Raw genomic sequence first — 21764 nt, 5'->3', positions numbered from 1 at the left:
CTCAAGGAGGCCTGCCTGCCTCTGTAGGCTCCACCTCTGGGGGCAGGGCACAGACAAACCAAAAGACAGCAGTAACCTCTGCAGACTTAAATGTCCCTGTCTGACAGCTTTGAAGAGAGCAGTGGTTCTCCCAGCACGCAGCTGGAGATCTGAGAACGGGCAGACTGCCTCCTCAAGTGGGTCCCTGACCCCTGACCCCCGAGCAGCCTAACTGGGAGGCACCCCCCAGCAGGGGCACACTGACACCTCACACGGCAGGGTATTCCAACAGACCTGCAGCTGAGGGTCCTGTCTGTTAGAAGGAAAACTAACAAACAGAAAGGACTTCCACACCGAAAACCCATCTGTACATCACCATCATCAAAGACCAAAAGTAGATAAAACCACAAAGATGGGGAAAAAACAGAACAGAAAAACTGGAAACTCTAAAACGCAGAGCACCTCTCCTCCTCCAAACGAACACAGTTCCTCACCAGCAACGGAACAAAGCTGGATGGAGAATGATTTTGACGAGCTGAGAGAAGAAGGCTTCAGACGATCAAATTACTCTGAGCTACGGGAGGACATTCAAACCAAAGGCAAAGAAGTTGAAAACTTTGAAAAAAATTTAGACGAATGTATAACTAGAATAACCAATACAGAGAAATGCTTAAAGGAGCTGATGGAGCTGAAAACCAAGGCTCGAGAACTACGTGAAGAATGCAGAAGCCTCAGGAGCCGATGCGATCAACTGGAAGAAAGGGTATCAGCAATGGAAGATGAAATGAATGAAATGAAGCGAGAAGGGAAGTCTAGAGAAAAAAGAATAAAAAGAAATGAGCAAAGCCTCCAAGAAATATGGGACTATGTGAAAAGACCAAATCTACGTCTGATTGGTGTACCTGAAAGTGATGCGGAGAATGGAACCAAGTTGGAAAACACTCTGCAGGATATTATCCAGGAGAACTTCCCCAATCTAGCAAGGCAGGCCAACATTCAGATTCAGGAAATACAGAGAAGGCCACAAAGATACTCCTTGAGAAGAGCAACTCCAAGACACATAATTGTCAGATTCACCAAAGTTGAAATGAAGGAAAAAATGTTAAGGGCAGCCAGAGAGAAAGGTCGGGTTACCCTCAAAGGGAAGCCCATCAGACTAACAGCGGATTTCTCGGCAGAAACCCTACAAGCCAGAAGAGAGTGGGGGCCAATATTCAACATTCTTAAAGAAAAGAATTTTCAACCCAGAATTTCATATCCAGCCAAACTAAGCTTCATAAGTGAAGGAGGAATAAAATACTTTACAGACAAGCAAATGCTGACAGATTTTGTCACCACCAGGCCTGCCCTAAAAGAGCTCCTGAAGGAAGCGCTAAACATGGAAAGGAACAACCGGTACCAGCCGCTGCAAAATCATGCCAAAATGTAAAGACCATCAAGACTAGGAAGAAACTGCATCAACTAATGAGCAAAATAACTAGCTAACATCATAATGACAGGATCAAATTCACACATAACAATATTGACTTTAAATGTAAATGGACTAAATTCTCCAATTAAAAGACACAGACTGGCAAGTTGGATAAAGAGTCAAGACCCATCAGTGTGCTGTATTCAGGAAACCCATCTCACGTGCAGAGACACACATAGGCTCAAAATAAAAGGATGGAGGAAGATCTACCAAGCAAATGGAAAACAAAAAAAGGCAGGGGTTGCAATCCTAGTCTCTGATAAAACAGACTTTAAACCAACAAAGATCAAAAGAGACAAAGAAGGCCATTACATAATGGTAAAGGGATCAATTCAACAAGAGGAGCTAACTATCCTAAATATATATGCACCCAATACAGGAGCACCCAGATTCATAAAGCAAGTCCTGAGTGACCTACAAAGAGACTTAGACTCCCACACATTAATAATGGGAGACTTTAACACCCCACTGTCAACATTAGACAGATCAACGAGACAGAAAGTCAACAAGGATACCCAGGAATTGAACTCAGCTCTGCACCAAGCGGACCTAATAGACATCTACAGAACTCTCCACCCCAAATCAACAGAATATACATTTTTTTCAGCACCACACCACACCTGTTCCAAAATTCACCACATAGTTGGAAGTAAAGCTCTCCTCAACAAATGTAAAAGAACAGAAATTATAACAAACTATCTCTCAGACCACAGTGCAATCAAACTAGAACTCAGGATTAAAAATCTCACTCAATGCCGCTCAACTACATGGAAACTGAACAACCTGCTCCTGAATGACTACTGGGTACATAACGAAATGAAGGCAGAAATAAAGATGTTCTTTGAAACCAACGAGAACAAAGACACAACATACCAGAATCTCTGGGATGCATTCAAAGCAGTGTGTAGAGGGAAATTTATAGCACTAAATGCCCACAAGAGAAAGCAGGAAAGATCCAAAATTGACACCCTAACATGACAATTAAAAGAACTAGAAAAGCAAGAGCAAACACATTCAAAAGCTAGCAGAAGGCAAGAAATAACTAAAATCAGAGCAGAACTGAAGGAAATAGAGACACAAAAAACCCTTCAAAAAATCAATGAATCCAGGAGCTGGTTTTTTGAAAGGATCAACAAAATTGATAGACCGCTAGCAAGACTAATAAAGAAAAAAAGAGAGAAGAATCAAATAGACACAATAAAAAATGATAAAGGGGATATCACCACCGATCCCACAGAAATACAAACTACCATCAGAGAATACTACAAACACCTCTACGCAAATAAACTAGAAAATCTAGAAGAAATGGATACATTCCTCGACACATACACTCTCCCAAGACTAAACCAGGAAGAAGTTGAATCTCTGAATAGACCAATAACAGGAGCTGAAATTGTGGCAATAATCAGTAGTTTACCAACCAAAAAGAGTCCAGGACCAGATGTATTCACAGCCGAATTCTACCAGAGGTACAAGGAGGAACTGGTACCATTGCTTCTGAAACTATTCCAATCAATAGAAAAAGAGGGCATCCTCCCTAACTCATTTTATGAGGCCAGCATCATTCTGATACCAAAGCCGGGCAGAGACACAACCAAAAAAGAGAATTTTAGACCAATATCCTTGATGAACATTGATGCAAAAATCCTCAATAAAATACTGGCAAACCGAATCCAGCAGCACATCAAAAAGCTTATCCACCATGATCAAGAGGGCTTCATCCCTGGGATGCAAGGCTGGTTCAATATATGCAAGTCAATAAATGTAATCCAGCATATAAACAGAGCCAAAGACAAAAACCACATGATTATCTCAATAGATGCAGAAAAAGCCTTTGACAAAATTCAACAACCCTTCATGCTAAAAACTCTCAATAAATTAGGTATTGATGGGACGTATCTCAAAATAATAAGAGCTATCTATGACAAACCCACAGCCAATATCATACTGAATGGGCAAAAACTGGAAGCATTCCCTTTGAAAACTGGCACAAGACAGGGATGCCCTCTCTCACCGCTCCTATTCAACATAGTGTTGGAAGTTCTGGCCAGGGCAATCAGGCAGGAGAAGGAAATAAAGGGTATTCAATTAGGAAAAGAGGAAGTCAAATTGTCCCTGTTTGCAGATGACATGATTGTTTATCTAGAAAACCCCATTGTCTCAGCCCAAAATCTCCTTAAGCTGATAAGCAACTTCAGCAAAGTCTCAGGATACAAAATCAATGTACAAAAATCACAAGCATTCTTATACACCAACAACAGACAAACGGAGAGCCAAATCATGAGTGAACTCCCATTCACAATTGCTTCAAAGAGAATAAAATACCTAGGAATCCAACTTACAAGGGATGTGAAGGACCTCTTCAAGGAGAACTACAAACCACTGCTCAAGGAAATAAAAGAGGATACAAACAAATGGAAGAACATTCCATGCTCATGGGTAGGAAGAATCAATATCGTGAAAATGGCCATACTGCCCAAGGTCATTTACAGATTCAATGCCATCCCCATCAAGCTACCAATGACTTTCTTCACAGAATTGGAAAAAACTACTTTAAAGTTCATATGGAACCAAAAAAGAGCCCGCATTGCCAAGTCAATCCTAAGCCAAAAGAACAAAGCTGGAGGCATCACACTACCTGACTTCAAACTATACTACAAGGCTACAGTAACAAAAACAGCATGGTACTGGTACCAAAACAGAGATATAGATCAATGGAACAGAACAGAGCCCTCAGAAATAACGCCGCATATCTACAACTATCTGATCTTTGACAAACCTGAGAAAAACAAGCAATGGGGAAAGGATTCCCTATTTAATAAATGGTGCTGGGAAAACTGGCTAGCCATATGTAGAAAGCTGAAACTGGATCCCTTCCTTACACCTTATACAAAAATCAATTCAAGATGGATTAAAGATTTAAACGTTAGATCTAAAACCATAAAAACCCTAGAAGAAAACCTAGGCATTACCATTCAGGACATAGGCGTGGGCAAGGACTTCATGTCTAAAACACCAAAAGCAATGGCAACAAAAGACAAAATTGACAAATGGGATCTAATTAAACTAAAGAGCTTCTGCACAGCAAAAGAAACTACCATCAGAGTGAACAGGCAACCTACAACATGGGAGAAAATTTTCGCAACCTACTCATCTGACAAAGGGCTAATATCCAGAATCTACAATGAACTCAAACAAATTTACAAGAAAAAAACAAACAACCCCATCAAAAAGTGGGCGAAGGATATGAACAGACACTTCTCAAAAGAAGACATTTATGCAGCCAAAAAACACATGAAAAAATGCTCATCATCACTGGCCATCAGAGAAATGCAAATCAAAACCACTATGAGATATCATCTCACACCAGTTAGAATGGCAATCATTAAAAAGTCAGGAAACAACAGGTGCTGGAGAGGATGTGGAGAAATAGGAACACTTTTACACTGTTGGTGGGACTGTAAACTAGTTCAACCATTGTGGAAGTCAGTGTGGCGATTCCTCAGGGATCTAGAACTAGAAATACCATTTGACCCAGCCATCCCATTACTGGGTATATACCCAAAGGACTATAAATCATGCTGCTATAAAGACACATGCACACGTATGTTTATTGCAGCACTATTCACAATAGCAAAGACTTGGAACCAACCCAAATGTCCAACATTGATAGACTGGATTAAGAAAATGTGGCACATATACACCATGGAATACTATGCAGCCATAAAAAATGATGAGTTCATGTCCTTTGTAGGGACATGGATGAAATTGGAAACCATCATTCTCAGTAAACTATCGCAAGAACAAAAAACCAAACACCGCATATTCTCACTCATAGGTGGGAATTGAACAATGAGATCACATGGACACAGGAAGGGGAATATCACACTCTGGGGACTGTTGTGGGGTGGGGAGAGGGGGGAGGGATAGCATTGGGAGATATACCTAATGCTAGATGACGAGTTAGTGGGTGCAGCGCACCAGCATGGCACATGTATACATATGTAACTAACCTGCACAATGTGCACATGTACCCTAAAACTTAAAGTATAATAAAAAAAAAAAAAAAAAAGAAGGTTATAGTCTTACCCTTTCCCCATTTCCATTCTCTAAAAGAGTAAAATAAACACATCTACACTTCACTCAGAATAAAAATAAACACTTCAGAGTCATAAAATTGAGAAACACATTTTTAAATGGGAGACTTTAATATTGTATTAAAAAACACAAAAGTTGTGTTTTTGTTTCCTTCCATGAAAATTTTTTCCGTTTAAATTATGTGAGTGCTGAGATGTTTACTTTTATTTTAGTGTACGGCATGAATTTTTTACTAAAGTCTTCAGGCATCTCTCACCACACTTACATATAGGTTTTTAAAATGACAGCCTGATAGATGCACACAGAAAAAGAAAATCATTTAATTTTATTGTGAATTCTCCCTGACACCAGCACCAGTCCACTTATTTGAAAGTAATATCACAAGGAGGAAAATGAGTTATTGTGTCTGAAAATCCTTTGGAATTGCTTTAAAATGTAAACTATTTTTTAAAATAGCCTAATTAATCTTTGGCCTAGGCCAACCCCAAGCAAAATAATAATAATAATTTTCCAGTTACTTCAGATTAGCCTTTATTTATAAACATTTAAATGTTTTAGAAGTATTGTTTAAACCAGGGATCCTCAAACCATGACCCAGACAGGTTGCCTATTTTTGTAAAGTTTTCTTAGAACACAGCCACACCTGTTCATTTATGTATATGATTGATTTTGCAATACAAGGGCAGAGTTGAATAGTTTTGACAGAAATGCTATGGCCCACAAAACTTAAACTATCATCAGACCCTTTGAGTAATAGTTTGAAGGTCCCTAGATTAAGCCATACTGCAATCTGATGGCTTCTTCTTATAATCAAGAAGCAGTTATTTGTTGGATACCTAAACCAAAATGCAAAAGATGATTTTTCCTCTTGCGAAGTTTTCCTGTTATGTAATTAAAAAATTAAAGCTCAGCAAAATATTATTTTAGCCATTCTTTCCCCCATTCATTGCTTAGTAGCCTTGTCCTTGCTCGGTTTCAACAAGTGAAAGCTTTATTTTTGTTTTCTATACATTTGAAAATCACTACATACTAAAAGATTCTATTATACCTTCTTCAACTCCCCCAGAAGAACTTGAGAAAGGATTTTTTTTTCTGTGATGGTGAATGTAGGCCTTTTCTTTGTTCTCTGCTTAATTCCAACCTATAATATCAAGCATAGAAACTCCTTTTCCCTTTTCTTTCACAGGACTTTGATTTATTTACTTGCCTTATCATTCACCTATATGTATTTAAGTTATACATAGTATGTGGTTAATTAGCAATTAGTGAGCATAATAGACTTCGCTTCTTGAAAGGGGTAGCTATAGCTGAGAAATCACAGGAAATGATGGAATAACTCTCAAAAGTTCAACTTAGCTGAAGTAGAACTATAAACTACTTATACTTACTTGGAATACACTATTGTAGAATTTTACAGTGTTAGAGCTAGAATGCGTTGTAGACTCATGAAGAGAGTTGATCTAATGTGCGTTAGAATCAAACTTCAATGTGCGTTAGAATCACCTGACTGGCTTGTTAAACTGCAGGATGCTGAGCCAACCCTCCAGAGTTTCTGATTCAATAAACCTGAGGAAGGCCTGAGAATTTGCATTTTTAAAACATGTTCCCAGTTGATGATGATGATGCTGATCAGGAGTCCACACAATGAGAATGTAATAGAGAAAGGGATGGCTGACCACTGGGGATTAATTCAGAGCTATTAGGATAGGGTATGGTCCTCATACTTTTAGTATACCCAGGGGAGATCAGACACTGTGACCCATGCTATTCAAACCCAAGAAACATAGATAAGCCATAATTCTGATTTTTTATAGCTGCCAGGTGGACCTGATAATTGAGGTGACAAGTCATGGCCTCTTACACCTTATGCGTTGATGGAGACCCTGAGAAATACTTGTTCTTTGAGCTCCTCATTTAATTAGACTAATTTTTAAAAAAACTGTTCTCATTGTCATTATTATGACTTTTGCATGGCTTTTAATTTAGTTCAGCTCTGGATTGTTTCCCTGAATTGACTCTCAGATATGCTTAACTACACGTTTATAAACTATATTTTAGGATTGGAGTGTTCTCACAGACATAGCCAATCATATCCATTATCCATTTCCCTCTCATCAGTAATCTTAATTCCACCTTTTGGATACATGTTTAGTTAGTCCCATATATAAATTATAAATGATATTTAAAGATCTTCTAGTCCTAGTCCAACTAACTTACTTTACATATAGCAAACTAAGCCAACCAGATAACTTGCCATATCACATTACTTAGCAAAAAGGCTTGGATTAGCACTCCACCCAAGTCATTAAATCCTAAACCACTGAACTCAATCACCATGGCTGGAGGAGGAAGCTGAGTCAATGCAGTGTTTGTCCATTTGAAAGACTACATAGAATTTTTTAAAGTACATGAAACCATACTTGTAAATCACCTTAGTAGCAGTATATTTTGGCTACCCTAAATAGCTTCAAATCTGTAAAATGAGGGATAGTAATACCTACCTTCAGGGCTGATTGTTTCTCGCTTACCTGTCCTTCCTCACCAGCTGTACCCACTTTAGAATCCTTAAAGTCACCTAGTGTTCAGCTGCTAAAAAAACAACAAGAGTTTTGCCTTTAGTTCCTCACTTCTCATCCTTTTACTCCTCAAATTCCAGACATTTGAGTTCTGCCTACGCCATTCTCCTGGAACTGTTTTCTCAAAGGTCTTAATGACCAACTGATGACTTTTTACCCCAAGACACCTTTTGAGACCTCAGCTTGTTATCCCTTCTGTCAGTTTCAGCACTCCTGACCACCACTACTTTTTCTTTTTCTGCTACTTCATTCACCAGTCTCCATCTTTGTTCATAGGTTCTCTTCCCTTCATCTCTTCAACTTACATCTTTTCTCAGGGATATGTTTCTGCCTTTTTTCTTATTTTGTGCTCCTTCCCTTGGCAGTTCTAGCCATTACAAAGAGTTACTTATGCACCTGTCTTTGAATGACATCTCTGCTTCTGACATCTCTTCCAAGTGCTGCATGCCTACCTGATCTTGCCATACCACCTAGCCCACTGATAATTTCAGACTCAGTACATTTGAAACTGAGGTCATCTCTTCTTCTCCAGCCGCAATAGGCTTTCCCTCCTTTGTTCTTCATCTTTGTTAATCTCTGAAATGTGCAGATGCTCCTCGACTTAACAACGGGTTATGTCAGAATAAATCTATCATATGTTGAGAATATCATGAGTAGAAAATGCATTTAATACACCTAAGCTAGCACAGGAAAAGAGTAAAATGCAAAATCTGAAGTACAGTTTCTACTGAATGCCTATCAGTTTCACACCATCATAAAGTGAAAAAATGGTGAGTCAAAAAACATATAGAAATGCAAAAGACCTAGATTATCTAAAACAGTCTCAAGAAAGAAAAAGTTGATGGACTTAACACTACGTAACTTTATGATTTACTGTAAACATAGAACAGTAAGACAGTGTGGTTATAGCATAAGAATCAATAAATCAGTGCAACAGAATAGAGAGCCTGGAAATAAACCTATGCTTTATAGTCATGATTTTAAGAAGGTACCAAAGCAATCCATTGAGGAAGGGAATTTAAAGATCTTATAGTCCTAGTCCAACTAACTTACTTTACATATAAGTAAGCACCAAGTCTTGGTGTAAATGGTGCTAGGATAATGAAGTATTCATATAGAAAAAAAATGAACCTGGCCCTCTACCTTATTAAGCAAAATTAATTTGGGATGGATCATAGACTTAAATGTAAAAACTAAAAATCATACATATTTTAATAGAATGCATTGGAGAATATCTTGATGAGTAGGGGATAGGTGGAAGTTTCCTAGAAAGGTCACAGAAAGTAAACACCATATGAAAAAATGTGATAAACTTCGTCAAAATTTAAAACTTTTTGTCAGAAACATGGTTAAGAAAGTTTACAGGCAAGCAACAGACTAGGAGAAAATATTTTCCAAAACACATAACCTGCCAAAGGACTGGAATCTAGGATACATGAAAAAGTTCCTACAACTCAATATGCGTATAATAACACATAACCCAAATTGTTTTAAATGAGCAAAAGATTTGAAGACAGTTCACCAATGAAGATAATGCAAATGGCCAGTAAGAACATGAAAGAAATTAGCAGAGAAATGCAAATTAAAATCCTAATTAAAGGCTGGGCATGGTGGCTCAACCTGTAATCCTCGCACTTTGGGAGGCCAAGGCAGGCAGATCATCTGAGGTCATGAGTTCGAGACCAGCATGGCCAACATGGCAAAACTCCATCTCTACTAAAAATACAAAAATTAGTTGGGCGTGGTGGTGCATGCCTGTAATCCCAGCTACTCAGGAGGCTGAGGCAGGAGAATTGCTTGAACCCAGGAGGCAGAGGTTTCAGTGACCCAAGATTGTGCCACTGCACGTCAGCCTGGGTGACAGAGCAAGACTCCTTCTCAAAATAAGAAAAAAAAAATCCTAATTAAAGGCTACTGTACATCCACTAAACTGGCCAAAATTCAAAAGATTGATAACACCAAATGTTAGCAAGGTCGTGGAGCAACTGGAACTCTTTTACATTGTTGCTGGGAATGTAAAATGGTACCATCGTTATGGAAAACTAACTGGTAGTTTTTCTAAAATTAAACATATACCTACTCTGTGACCTAACAATTCCACTCTGAGGTATTTACCCAAGAGAAATGAAAACAGATACAAAAAGACTAGTACCAATGTTTAATAGCCATTTTATTCATGATAGCTAAAAACTGGAAACAGCCCAAGTATACAACAATAGAAGAATAAACTCTGGCATATTTATACATTGAATACCTAAGTAAAATAAAGGAATGAATTACTGATAAATGTAATAACATGAATTAATTCCAAAAATATGATGAGGAAGTAATATCTTACACAAAAGAACAGATACTGTGGTTCAATTTGTATAAAATTCTAGAACAGGCAGTCTTTCTTGGGAAAAAAAAAAATCAGAATAGTGGTTACCTCTGGGGTGATCAAGTCAGGATTGACTGGTATAAGGAGTTTGAGGTATTTGGGATCTGGTCAAAGATTTAACATACTGTACAGGATTGCATGAGAGAGTAAATCCCTCACAGTATGAGACTGTCCAGAGGCTTATGGCAAGGGGCCACCATCCAGAAGGGAAGGAGGGCAGGGGAGAAAAGAATCAGAGCAGATATTTCTGGAGAGTAGATGTCCATTCCTCAGTAGTGAGGAATGGCTAGGTCAGAGAGCTCTAAAGGGCATGAGCAACTTGGGGGTCTCATAACCACAGACACTCTCTTTTCAGTGGCCAGCAGGTGCTGGGTGTAGTTTGATGGAGTATGCAAAGCAGGCAGGCTGTTACTGGCTAAAAATCTGATTGGGCTATTTTTAAAATACTTCGATATATAAAAATTTAAGTTTGATACTAGTGAGGTTTTGAACTGACAGGTCTCAGCCTGCAGTGAAGAAATAAACAACTCAGGAGCCAATCCATAGAGACCATATTTGGTTAATTTATATAATAGCTGAGAAGGGGCAAGAGGGAATTATTTGGAGTGATGATCACTTTCTAAATCTTGTTAGAGGCTTAGATTACACAGATAAGTACATTTGTCAAAAGTCAGTGGATATACACCTAAGATTTGTACATTTTGTTGTATGTAAATTTTATATCAAAAGAAAAATTCAAAATAAATAATTGAACTCTAGTTAATGATATGTATGCTGAACCATTCAGGGGGATATGTACTGCCTGTATGTAGTTTACCCTGAAATGCCAAAAACAAAATGAATTATTCAATGGATGGTTGGATAGGTATTTGATAAAGCAAGTATAGTAAAATACTAATGGTAGAATCTATATTGAGATACATATACATGTGTTTATTATAAAACTATTTCAACTTTTCTTTGTTTCAAAATTTTCATAATGAAATATTAAAGACTACTGTGTGGTGAATAGACTCATGACCAGTTAGGATGCTATACCATTGTATTAAAAAAAATTACAGAGTTTTGTAGTTCTTGACCAACTATAAGATGATCGTTTGACTGATCTGTGGCATTTGATCTGTTACAGGGACAGTCCTTCTGCTAGTGTTGACACATGCACATTTCTGTCATCATTTGTGTGCTCCAATAGGACTCTGCTGATTGATGGCCGGGCAGAACTCAAAAGAGGCCTCCAGAGGCAGGAGCGGCATCTTTTCCTATTCAATGATCTGTTTGTTGTGGCCAAAATCAAGTATGTATACTATATACTCCTGATTATCATTATAAAATTGCACTTTTACTAACAAAGATACCCTTTCTACTCAATGCTTACTGTAAGAATGTCTTGACTTTGTTACTATAGGTAATATCTAAAGTGATTTTATGCCCTTTATTGCAAAAAAAAAATTGATTGTTCATTTTTTCAACAATTGTTTATTTAGGTCCTGTTCTGTGCCATGTCCTGAATAAATGTAGGAAATTCAATGAAGAATGTGATGGGTACGGTCCCTGCTCTTTGGGAGCTTATATTCTAATGTGGGAGCTTACAGTCTTATGCATGGGGTGAGGGAGAATGACAAATTGTGATTAGTACTATGAAGAAAATAGGGTGCTGGGTGAAGTAAAAGATGGCATATATGTTAGGTAGGTGTAGTCAGGGGAGAAATTCAGTGAAGGATGAAAAGCAATCAGCCATTCAGATATTGGGAGGATGAGCATTCCAGGGAGAGGGAACAGCAGGTGCAAAGGTAGTTGGGGAAAGCTTAACCCTTGGAGGAGTTAAAAGAAGGCCTGTGTAACTGGAGCATAACAAGCCAAGGAGAGTAAGATGAATTAAGATTAGAGAAGTAGACAAGGGTTAGGTTATAAGGACCTGTGTAGGCTATATTGATTATCTATTGCCATTTAACAAATTACCCAAAAACATTACAGTTTAAAATTATAAATATCTCATGCAGTTTCTCTGAGTCAGGAGTCTGAGAGTGTTTCACTGGATGCTTCTGGCTTACAAGCCTTCACGAGAGCCCTCAAGCTTGCTGGCTTGGGTTAAAGTTATCTCAAAGCTCACCTGGAGCTGGAGAATCTACTTCCAAGCTCACTCAAGTGGATGCTGTTAGCCTTAGTTACTCAGTGGCTTGTGGCCAGAGGCTTGAGTTCCTCTCCACGTGGATGAGTAAAAGGCTCCAACTAAATACACATTTATAAGAAACGGTGTAGAATGCTTAGTGAACTGTTTTTATACATTTTTTTAAATTAAAGACAAGCATAAAGATAAGAACTGTTTCAGAATGAAGGAATGCCTACAGATATAGTTTTGGAGTGGATATGGTATTATAGGAATAAAGAGAACGAAAAAGTTTCTCCAGCCACATCTTTGCACTAGGTCCACTTGAAGCTCTAAGTTGGGAAACTATTAATACAGGAAAAAGTCATTATTTTCAAAAAACAGTTATTCCCTTAATTAAAAATTATTGGATGAGTTCTTTATGCTAGATATTATAATAGGAGAATCACAAAGATTTCGTTTAATTATCCTAACAATCCCCCAAGATAAGAGTTGTTTCAGATATTGAACACTGAGGCTCAGGAAGGTTTGTTATATACTAAGAAATGGCAGGGCTGGGGTTTGAATCTAGGCCTTACTTCCAATGGCTGCCTCTTTCTATATTTTTTAGCACACAGTACTCATTAGATGTATACCTCAGCCTGGAGGTAGATAAATAGACAACAAAAATTGTTTATAATAACCAATTTTCTAAACTTTAAGATCTTAAAGACTATTTACTTGTAGCATGCATTCAGCTCTTAGGGAAGAATTTTCCTTCACCTTTTTTGGATATTTTTCCCCTTAGCAGTTACAATGATAACTAGAATAGAGGACCTTTGTTTTTTTACCTGAGGTTATTTACTGTTCTGTATACTGTTAGCATGTAAGTTGTTTTTATGGAATCTATGTTTTGCTAAAAATATTTTATATAAAGACAGTTTCTTTTCCACTAGAATATTGCTGTTTTTAGATATATTGGCAAAATGTGTACCCATTGTCTGCTTCTGTAGCTGACTTTTTATTTTGATTGTCCCTTTCTCACATAAGGTTATACCACTTTTTCCCATACACTGCTTTTGAGATAACTTTAATGTCCACTTTAATGTTTTCGTGAAGTGAAAAAAATTCTATCAATTGATTTAAATGCTGTTATTTAAGAGGTTCAAATTATGAAAGATTATTTTAAGTACTTCTTATACCCATTGGGAATATTTAAAAGTGCGAATGATCTAAGTTATTTTTTGACATAAATCCAAAACCCCTGAGATAGAACATAGATATTTGAGATTATTATTATTATTATTATTAAATCCTGCCACTTTGCAAAAATTTTGACCACCATTTTTTAGGAAATTGATTATGTGATCATTCTCATAGCAAACAGTTAGTTATATTCACAGATCCTTCTTAATATGAAAGAACTTAATTTTTATGAAATAACAACCAAAAGCAAATAGTCCCTGTAATTCCAAACCTATGTCTTCTGAGTCACTTCTTACCCTTGGATGAAGGATTGAGTGTTACCCTGGATCAATTAATTTGTTGAAATAATCTGAAATTAGCACTTAAGTCTCTTACTGAGCCATAGGAGACAACGAGGGGACCTTAGGTTCCATATTACATCAGCTCATCTTCAGGCTTCTTTTAGGTACTGCTTTCAGTCCTTAGGTTGGGCCTAGAGAAATAAACTTGAGTGGGATAAATAATCAATCAACTGCTACATATTTGTTTAGTGAATTTTAGTAAGTACAACAGTAAAGCGGGTATTAAATACTTCCTTCTATTGACTAAATTATTATATTTGATCTGTTTTATACTGGATGCCGACAATGTTTGCTGAAAATTGTTTTGAGTTTATGGTAATTCTTTTCCATACTAAATTAGTAAAGTATTAAAGCCAGATGGGTACTTGGAGACCACTTTTAATATGCATTTGGAAGATAAATAAGTTACTTTTCCAATAAAATCATGAGTTTTCTTTTTTAAAAACCAGGATCTGTTTTACAAACATTATTTAGAAAGAAGTTAATATTCTCTCTGATAATAGCCATTGAGCACCCATATGGAATTTACAGAAAGGAGAAATGACTGTATTTACCTCACACCCTCGTAAGCCATCACTATTATCATATTTTATGAGAATAAGAAAATAGTAAATAGTAATGCGTTCTGTTTAGGTGAAGAAGATGAAATAAATTTATTAATAGAATTACCATCAGATATTTGTGGAATATATAATGAACTCTACCCCAAAACATATTTAATAAGACATCCCTATCTTAGAATGGGGAGAAATCTCCCTGGAATCCTGTGTATTTCATCAATTCACTGGAATTTTTTCCAGTATGAAGATAGGAGGATAGGAAATCAAAGTACATCTGTCAGCTTAATAAATTTGTAATAAGGGACTACGTTGTCAAAATAAAGAATTTGGCCAGGCGCAGTGGCTCACACCTGTAATCCCAGCACTTTGGGAGGCCGAGGCAGACAGATCACCTGAGGTCGGGAGTTCGAGACCAGCCTGGCCAACATGGCAAAACCCCATCTCTACTAAAAAAATACAAAAAAATTAGCTGGGCGTGGTGGCAGGCACCTATAATCCCAGCTACTCAGGAGGCTGAGGCACGAGAATCACTTGAACCTGAGGGGTGGTGGTTGCAGTGAGCCAAGATCACGCCAATGCACTCCAGCCTGGGTGACAAGAGCGAAACTCTGTCTCAAAAAAAAAAAAATATTTTTAGGGGGTTTTGTTCAGTCTGTTTATATTGGATTCACACTTTTTAATTCCTGTTGTCATAATACTATTGGAGATAGTCGTCATGCTATTGGAGCCGGTTCACATTAAATTAGCATTTTTAAATTTCTATAGTCTAATACTGTTGGAAATTGAAAGTGAAAAAATCTGAAGAAGCATTCTGTGACCCCAAGAATGCCCATTTTAATATAAAGCTTTATTGGAATACTTCTTTTAAATATTTTCAAACTAGTCCATCTAGCTTTATGTTCATAAGTGTTCATGAGATTTCTTCCTCAGCCTCCATAATAGCCACATCAGAAAGCCTTGTAGCTCTGGAGAGATTAAAAAAAAAAAAAGCCAGAGATTGAAAAGCTGAAGAGAACTTCATGGAAAATATAACTTCACCCAGGTTTCAGGTGCTTTATAGGAATAGTGATATCCAGGACCTTTTATAGATGCCTAGTGGTTAAGAGCATAAATAAGCTCAGGAATCAACACTGCCCAAGTTTAAATTCTAGCTCTGCTACTTAAGCTGTGTGACTTTTAGCAGGTTAACCTCTCTACGACTCCATTTCCTTACCTATAAAATTCCTGAGGATCAAACTAAATAATGTGTGTAAAGTATTTACAACAATGGTATATGGTAAGTTCTCAATAAATATTGGCCATTATTTTTATTATAGGAGAATGGAAGTCATTGTTTATACTTTTAGACAGTTGCTTGTTTTGGAAATCGGGGTGGATAATGTAGCACCTTATTGATCTAGGGAAAGGATCTTTGGGATGACTTTTTTTCCAGGTCAACGGATGTGGATGTTCCCGCATGATATCTGCAGCATCTACTGAGATAGAGACTTGCATCAGAAAATACAAAATATGTGAAAACAAATATGGGAGGATACCTATTTTTTCCAAAAATGTGTAGTTTTAACCGTTGGCATCAATAAATAAAATTTGGTCTGTAATTGGGTCTGTTTTATTTTAAAAATCTAAAGATTCATAACAATAGGGTGGAAAATATTGAAATATAGAAAGAAGCCATTATGCCACAAGGCACTTTCTATTACATTTAAATTCTGTGGGAATCATAAATGAGGCTTTGAATCTAGATTCTCCTTCAGTTCCTGCAAAATCCTTTTTCATCTTATGAATTCCACTGAAAAATTTTAGCTTTAAATATTCCATGAATCAGAGGAATTTTTAGGGATACTTCCATATAAGGTAGCTTTGATTTCATTTTAACTTTTAGTATTTACACAAATGGGTCTGAATGCCAAGAAGTACCCATGTTTTCCTGAGCATTCTCTTTATCCTTCTCTGTGCCTTCTGTTTAAGTCTCAGGTCCCTGCTAGCATTAAACCTGACAATTAGGTCAAGAGATATGGTGGTTTCCATATCAGGAGTCTATGGGGATTAGGTAGAAATTGTCTAAAAGCAATTTCACTTGAATTAAAATAGACCACCTTCAAGGTCCCCACAGATGAATGTTAATTGTGTCAACCCTACTTTTTTTTTTAAGTTTGGTTTAGGTTCTTTTTGGGGGACTGCAGATTTTTACTTTTAACCAGAATATAAGGGGAAATGGTTGAACAAAATCTAAGAAATGAAATTTAAAATAACCTATGCTTCTAAAGGCTAGAAAATCTTGTAACCACTTCATTGAAAATATATTATAAATTCTTCTAATTAACTACAGGGTTTTTTTAGTGCATCTCCCTTAAAATGAAAATTTTATAAACATTTTAATAAATCCTGTGTATTTTCTGTTTTCAGCCACTCAAATTGTTTTGGAAATTGGCAAGTTATAAATAATAAATGAATTAATATTTTGTAACAGCAGTACATTTGAAGTTAGGTTTTTGATCTAAATGCAATGCTCGACATATAGAAAAATAAGGTGGCCAGTTTATGCCTATTTCTTGCCATAAATGCAGGCATGAGGACTAACTGTTTCACCAATGTTTCAAAGATCTTCTTGGGCTAAGGTAGCCAACCCTTTTTTAGTTTACTCTTCTAGGCACTGAAGATAAAAACAATGAATAAGACACTTTGCCCATGATTAGTGAAAATGGTCCTTTTATCACAAGTACAGAAACTCCCATCAATTATTTTTCTTCTAAAAAAAAAAAAAAAAACAGGATACATGTACAGAATGTGCAGGTTTGTTGCATAGGGATACGTGTGCCATGGTGGTTTGCTGTACCTATTGACCCGTCCTCTAAGTTCCCTCCCCTCATCCCCCACCCCTCATAAGGCCCTGGTATGTGTTATTCCCCTCTCTGTGTCCATGTGTTCTCAATGTTCAGCTCTCACTCTTATGAGTGAGAACATGCAGTATTTGCTTTTCTGTACCTGTGTTAGTTTGCTGAGGATGATGCCTTCCAGAGAAGCGCCCATAAAATTTAAGAAACAAAATAACAAAAGGTTCTGTTTGGTTTTTATCTTTCTAGATATAACAATAACTTTAAGATAAAAAATAAAATTAAATTAACTGATATGTGGACAGCAAGCTGTGTGGATGAAGTGGGAGAAGGCAACACCAATGCCATGAAATCCTTTGTTTTGGGCTGGCCCACAGTGAACTTTGTGGCCACTTTCAGGTAAGAACCACAGCTTGTCCTCTATTTACCTGGGTTAGCTACTATGATAATTTCTAGGATTGAAATTTAAAAAATTAATCAAATGTTGTTCCTCTAATTTTTAAGAGGGAAATATTTTATTCTGATTCCATATTAAATCAATAACTCATCTGTTGACACATACACCCAACCAAAATACTTGTATGCCATGTATTTCTCCCAATGGGCTTTTGATTAAAATATGTGAAAATTAATGGTAAATATTGGGAACTCTTAGGATTATGTACCTTGGTTTGACAAGTTATTTTTGTGAAAACAACAACAACAGCAGCAGCAACAACAGGAACTTCCAGGAATATGGAAGGGGAATAGAGTAGTCCCATCTTTAGGACCCCCTCTTCAACATCCCCTTCCTTAATATGTAGGTATTTGTTTTACGTATTGAGCTTTCAAGTCTTATCAGTCTTTTCAAACCACTGAAAAAGACTTTCATTGAAGCAAATTGTATAGTCCAATTAAGTTTCAATTAATGGTTTATACTCCTGAATTTTTAAATAAATAGTGTTTTATTATACAAATAAAACTAATTTCATGAAATACTGGTTGCCCAAATTGTATAGCAGGTTTTGAGTTGGTGTCTATAGAGATGTGACAATAAAAAGCAAATGTATGATTTTAAGGAGTCAGAGTTTCCCAAGACATACTCCTATGCTAGGATGGGGTTGGAGAATGTATGAATACAGAATATTTGTCCTCTTCTAATGATTATGCTTTATTGGCACTGTCCAGTTCAGAGTGAACAATCACAATCACACCTGTGATTTTGAATAACTGTGTTCCAACCTCTCCAGTATTTGTTTTACACTTAAAGTTAGTGTCCATCACATGCACATGATGCTTTTTATTCTGCTTCTCTTCTTGCCACCACAAAACTCCTAGGACATCATCGTAAAGCCAGACAACTTAAATTTTCCATGATGTTAATCTTTTATTAAAAGATAGGCATGTCATTAAATGCTATTATGCACTATTTGGCCTACCACAAGATTTTAAGAACTGATTTGGAAAAAAAAAAGTGTTTGTTTCATTCTCAGCATATCTTCTTTTCCATGACAGATTTCTCTAGATATTTTCATTTCCTATTGCTTAATCTCCTTGGAGTTACAGGTGAAAGGAAGTAATTTTAAGTGAGGGTATGACTACATGACATTTTTAATCAAGGAATTTTCATGAAACTTCTTTTTTTTAAGAAGAGGGGAAAATGTGGAAAGAAGTTTTACCTATATTATATTATTTAAACTATGGTTCTTTAACCAAATGATCAAGGTTAATATCACCAGTGATGTCATGTAGATAACATGTACTCCTTGATGTATTGTGATAAGAACAATTAACCTTGTGATCTTCCTCCCAAAAACCTTTAACTCCAGTCTAATCATGAGGAAATCATTCAACAAACACACAATGAGCTATATTATGCAGGATTCCTGACCAGCACCCCTTAAAATCTTCCAGGTCAGAAAAACAAAATCAGAGAAAGACTGAGAAATGGTCATAGATCAGTTACTAAAGAGATATAATAATTATAATGTGGTATTCTAGATTAGCTTCTGGAACAGAAAAAGGACATTAATGGAAAAAATGGTGAAATCTGAAATAAGTCAAGAGTTTGATAGTAATGTACTAATATTGGTTTCTTAGTTTTGACAAATGGGCCATGATAATGTAAAATAATAACATTTAGAGTCCTCTGAACTTAAACAGCATGAGAACTATGTAGGGAATCTCTATATTATCTTTGTAACTTTTACGGAAATCTTAAATTTCTGAATTTATTTTTTTTAAAAAGTGAAGTGTTGAGGAATTCTGCCTCTGATATGGCAGAGTGAGGTCTTTTGGAGAGGAATTTAAACTTGGAAGTAGGCACAAGTACTGGGTGAGTTTCCTGTTTTTAAGGCCTTAGCCTGAGGGCAGGGTACAGTTACATCATGGTGTAGGACAACTAAAACTGGCAAAAACAATCTTTCTGAGCTGAAGAACCAGAGGACAGAAGCTATGTCATCCACAGCTATTGTGGGATGAGGGGGAGAATCTCAAAAAGGAAAGTAGCAGAGAGAGAAGCTCCAAATTCTATGTATAAACACTGCCCAAATCTCTGGCTGATCACCAAACCCCACATGCATGAGACAGACTCAAAGCATCTTGAAGCTAAGACTGAAAGAATTGAACTGAGCTGCAACTCATCACAGATGAAATAGAGTTTGTAGCTTCATCTAATCAAGTTAGTTTTATGCTAAAACAAAAATATCAACACTGTTCCACAAATATAACAGAATACAGTCTCCAAAACAAAACATTTGTAATGTCCAGAATACAATCTAAAATATCTTGACGTGTGAAGAACAAGGAAAAAGATAATCAGTAGAGACCAATCTTGAGATGATTCATATGTTGAATTACCAGAAAAGAACTTTAAAACAGCTTTCATAAGTAAGCATGGCAGGTAAAAGGAAAATTCAATTTAAATTAATGAAAAGATAGGAAATATCAGCAGAGAAATAAAAAATACTAAAAAGGGCCAAATGAAAATTCTAGAACTGAAAACTAAAATATTTTAAATAAAATATTTTCTGAGTGGCCTTCTTTGCAGAATGGAAATGAAAGAGGATTTGGTGAACTTGAAGATTTATCAATACAAATTGTGTAATCTGAGGAACAGGAAAAAAAAAAGCAAAGATTTTTTAAAGGAAAAATGTATCACGGACTTGTGGGAATATATCAAAAAGTATAATATACATGTCACTGGAATTACAGAAAGAGGAGCGAGGAAATGGGGCTGAAAAAATAGTGGTTAAAAATTACCTAAATTTGGTAAAAGGCATAAATATACAGCTCACTGAACCCTAGACCGTGTGACTATTAAGAAAACTATACCTGGTCATGTTATAAACAACCGTAAATCAAAAATAAGAGAAAGATCTTGAAAGCAGTCAGATAAAAACAATGTAGTACAAATAGGAAAATGACAATTTGAATTATTATGGCCCTTTCATTAGAAACTATGGAGGTTAGAAGACAGTGGAACTTTTTTTTTTTTTTTTTTTTTTGAGATGGAGTTTTGCTCTTGTTGCCCAAGCCGTAGTGCAATAGCATGATCTCGGCTCACTGCAACCTCTGCCTCCCGGCTTCAAGTGATTCTCCTGCCTCAGCCTCCTGAGTAGCTGGGATTACAGGTGCACACCACCACGCCCAGCTAATTTTTTTGTATTTTTAGTAGAAACGGGGTTTCCCCATGTTGGCCAGACTGGTCTCAAACTCCTGACCTCAGGTGATCTGCCTGCCTCAGCCTCCCAAAGTGCTGGGATTACGGACATGAGCCACCGCGCCCAGCTGACAATGGAATACATTTTTTAAAGTGTTGAAAACCGTTTAACCTAGAATACAATATTCAGCAAAAATATTATTTTAAAATGAAGGTAGAATGAAGATTTTTTTAAAAAACTATAATAATTTATTACTAGCAGAACTGTCCTACCAAAAAAAAAATGTTAACACAAGTTTTTCACACTGAAGTGAAAGACAAGAGGGAAGCTCAGATCTTTAGGAAGGAGTGGAAATCATTGGAAATGTTAGGGAAATCTAGGTCATCATCCATTTAAAATTCCATCAGGTAGCAGGTTAAAGAAGCAGTCTCTACTATCCAGTTACTATAATAACTATTTTTTGTAAATGTAGCCAGACACAGTGACTGGTGCCTGTAATCCCAGCTGCTTGAAAGGCTGAGGTGAGAGGATCACTTGAGGCGGGAGTTTGAGGCCAAACTGGTCAATATAGCAAGATTCTATCTCTACAAAA

The 21764-nt window shown here is 36.7% G+C and overlaps 1 protein-coding gene across 3 annotated transcripts in view; it reads left to right on the top strand.

Moving 5' to 3' along the window:
- Positions 1 to 21764, top strand: part of ARHGAP20 (Rho GTPase activating protein 20) — a 141706-nt gene that overhangs the window by 76505 nt on the left and 43437 nt on the right. For all 3 annotated transcript variants that reach the window (XM_055355482.2, XM_031016469.3, XM_063693509.1), the window contains 2 exons: positions 11634 to 11798; positions 17781 to 17930. In XM_055355482.2, the coding sequence (XP_055211457.1) occupies positions 11634 to 11798; positions 17781 to 17930 (315 nt within the window). The remainder of the gene's footprint in view (positions 1 to 11633; positions 11799 to 17780; positions 17931 to 21764) is intronic.

This window comes from Gorilla gorilla, chromosome 9 (genome assembly GCF_029281585.2).
Source record: "Gorilla gorilla gorilla isolate KB3781 chromosome 9, NHGRI_mGorGor1-v2.1_pri, whole genome shotgun sequence".
NCBI lineage: Eukaryota > Metazoa > Chordata > Mammalia > Primates > Hominidae > Gorilla > Gorilla gorilla.
This window is presented reverse-complemented; position numbering and strand designations above follow the sequence as displayed.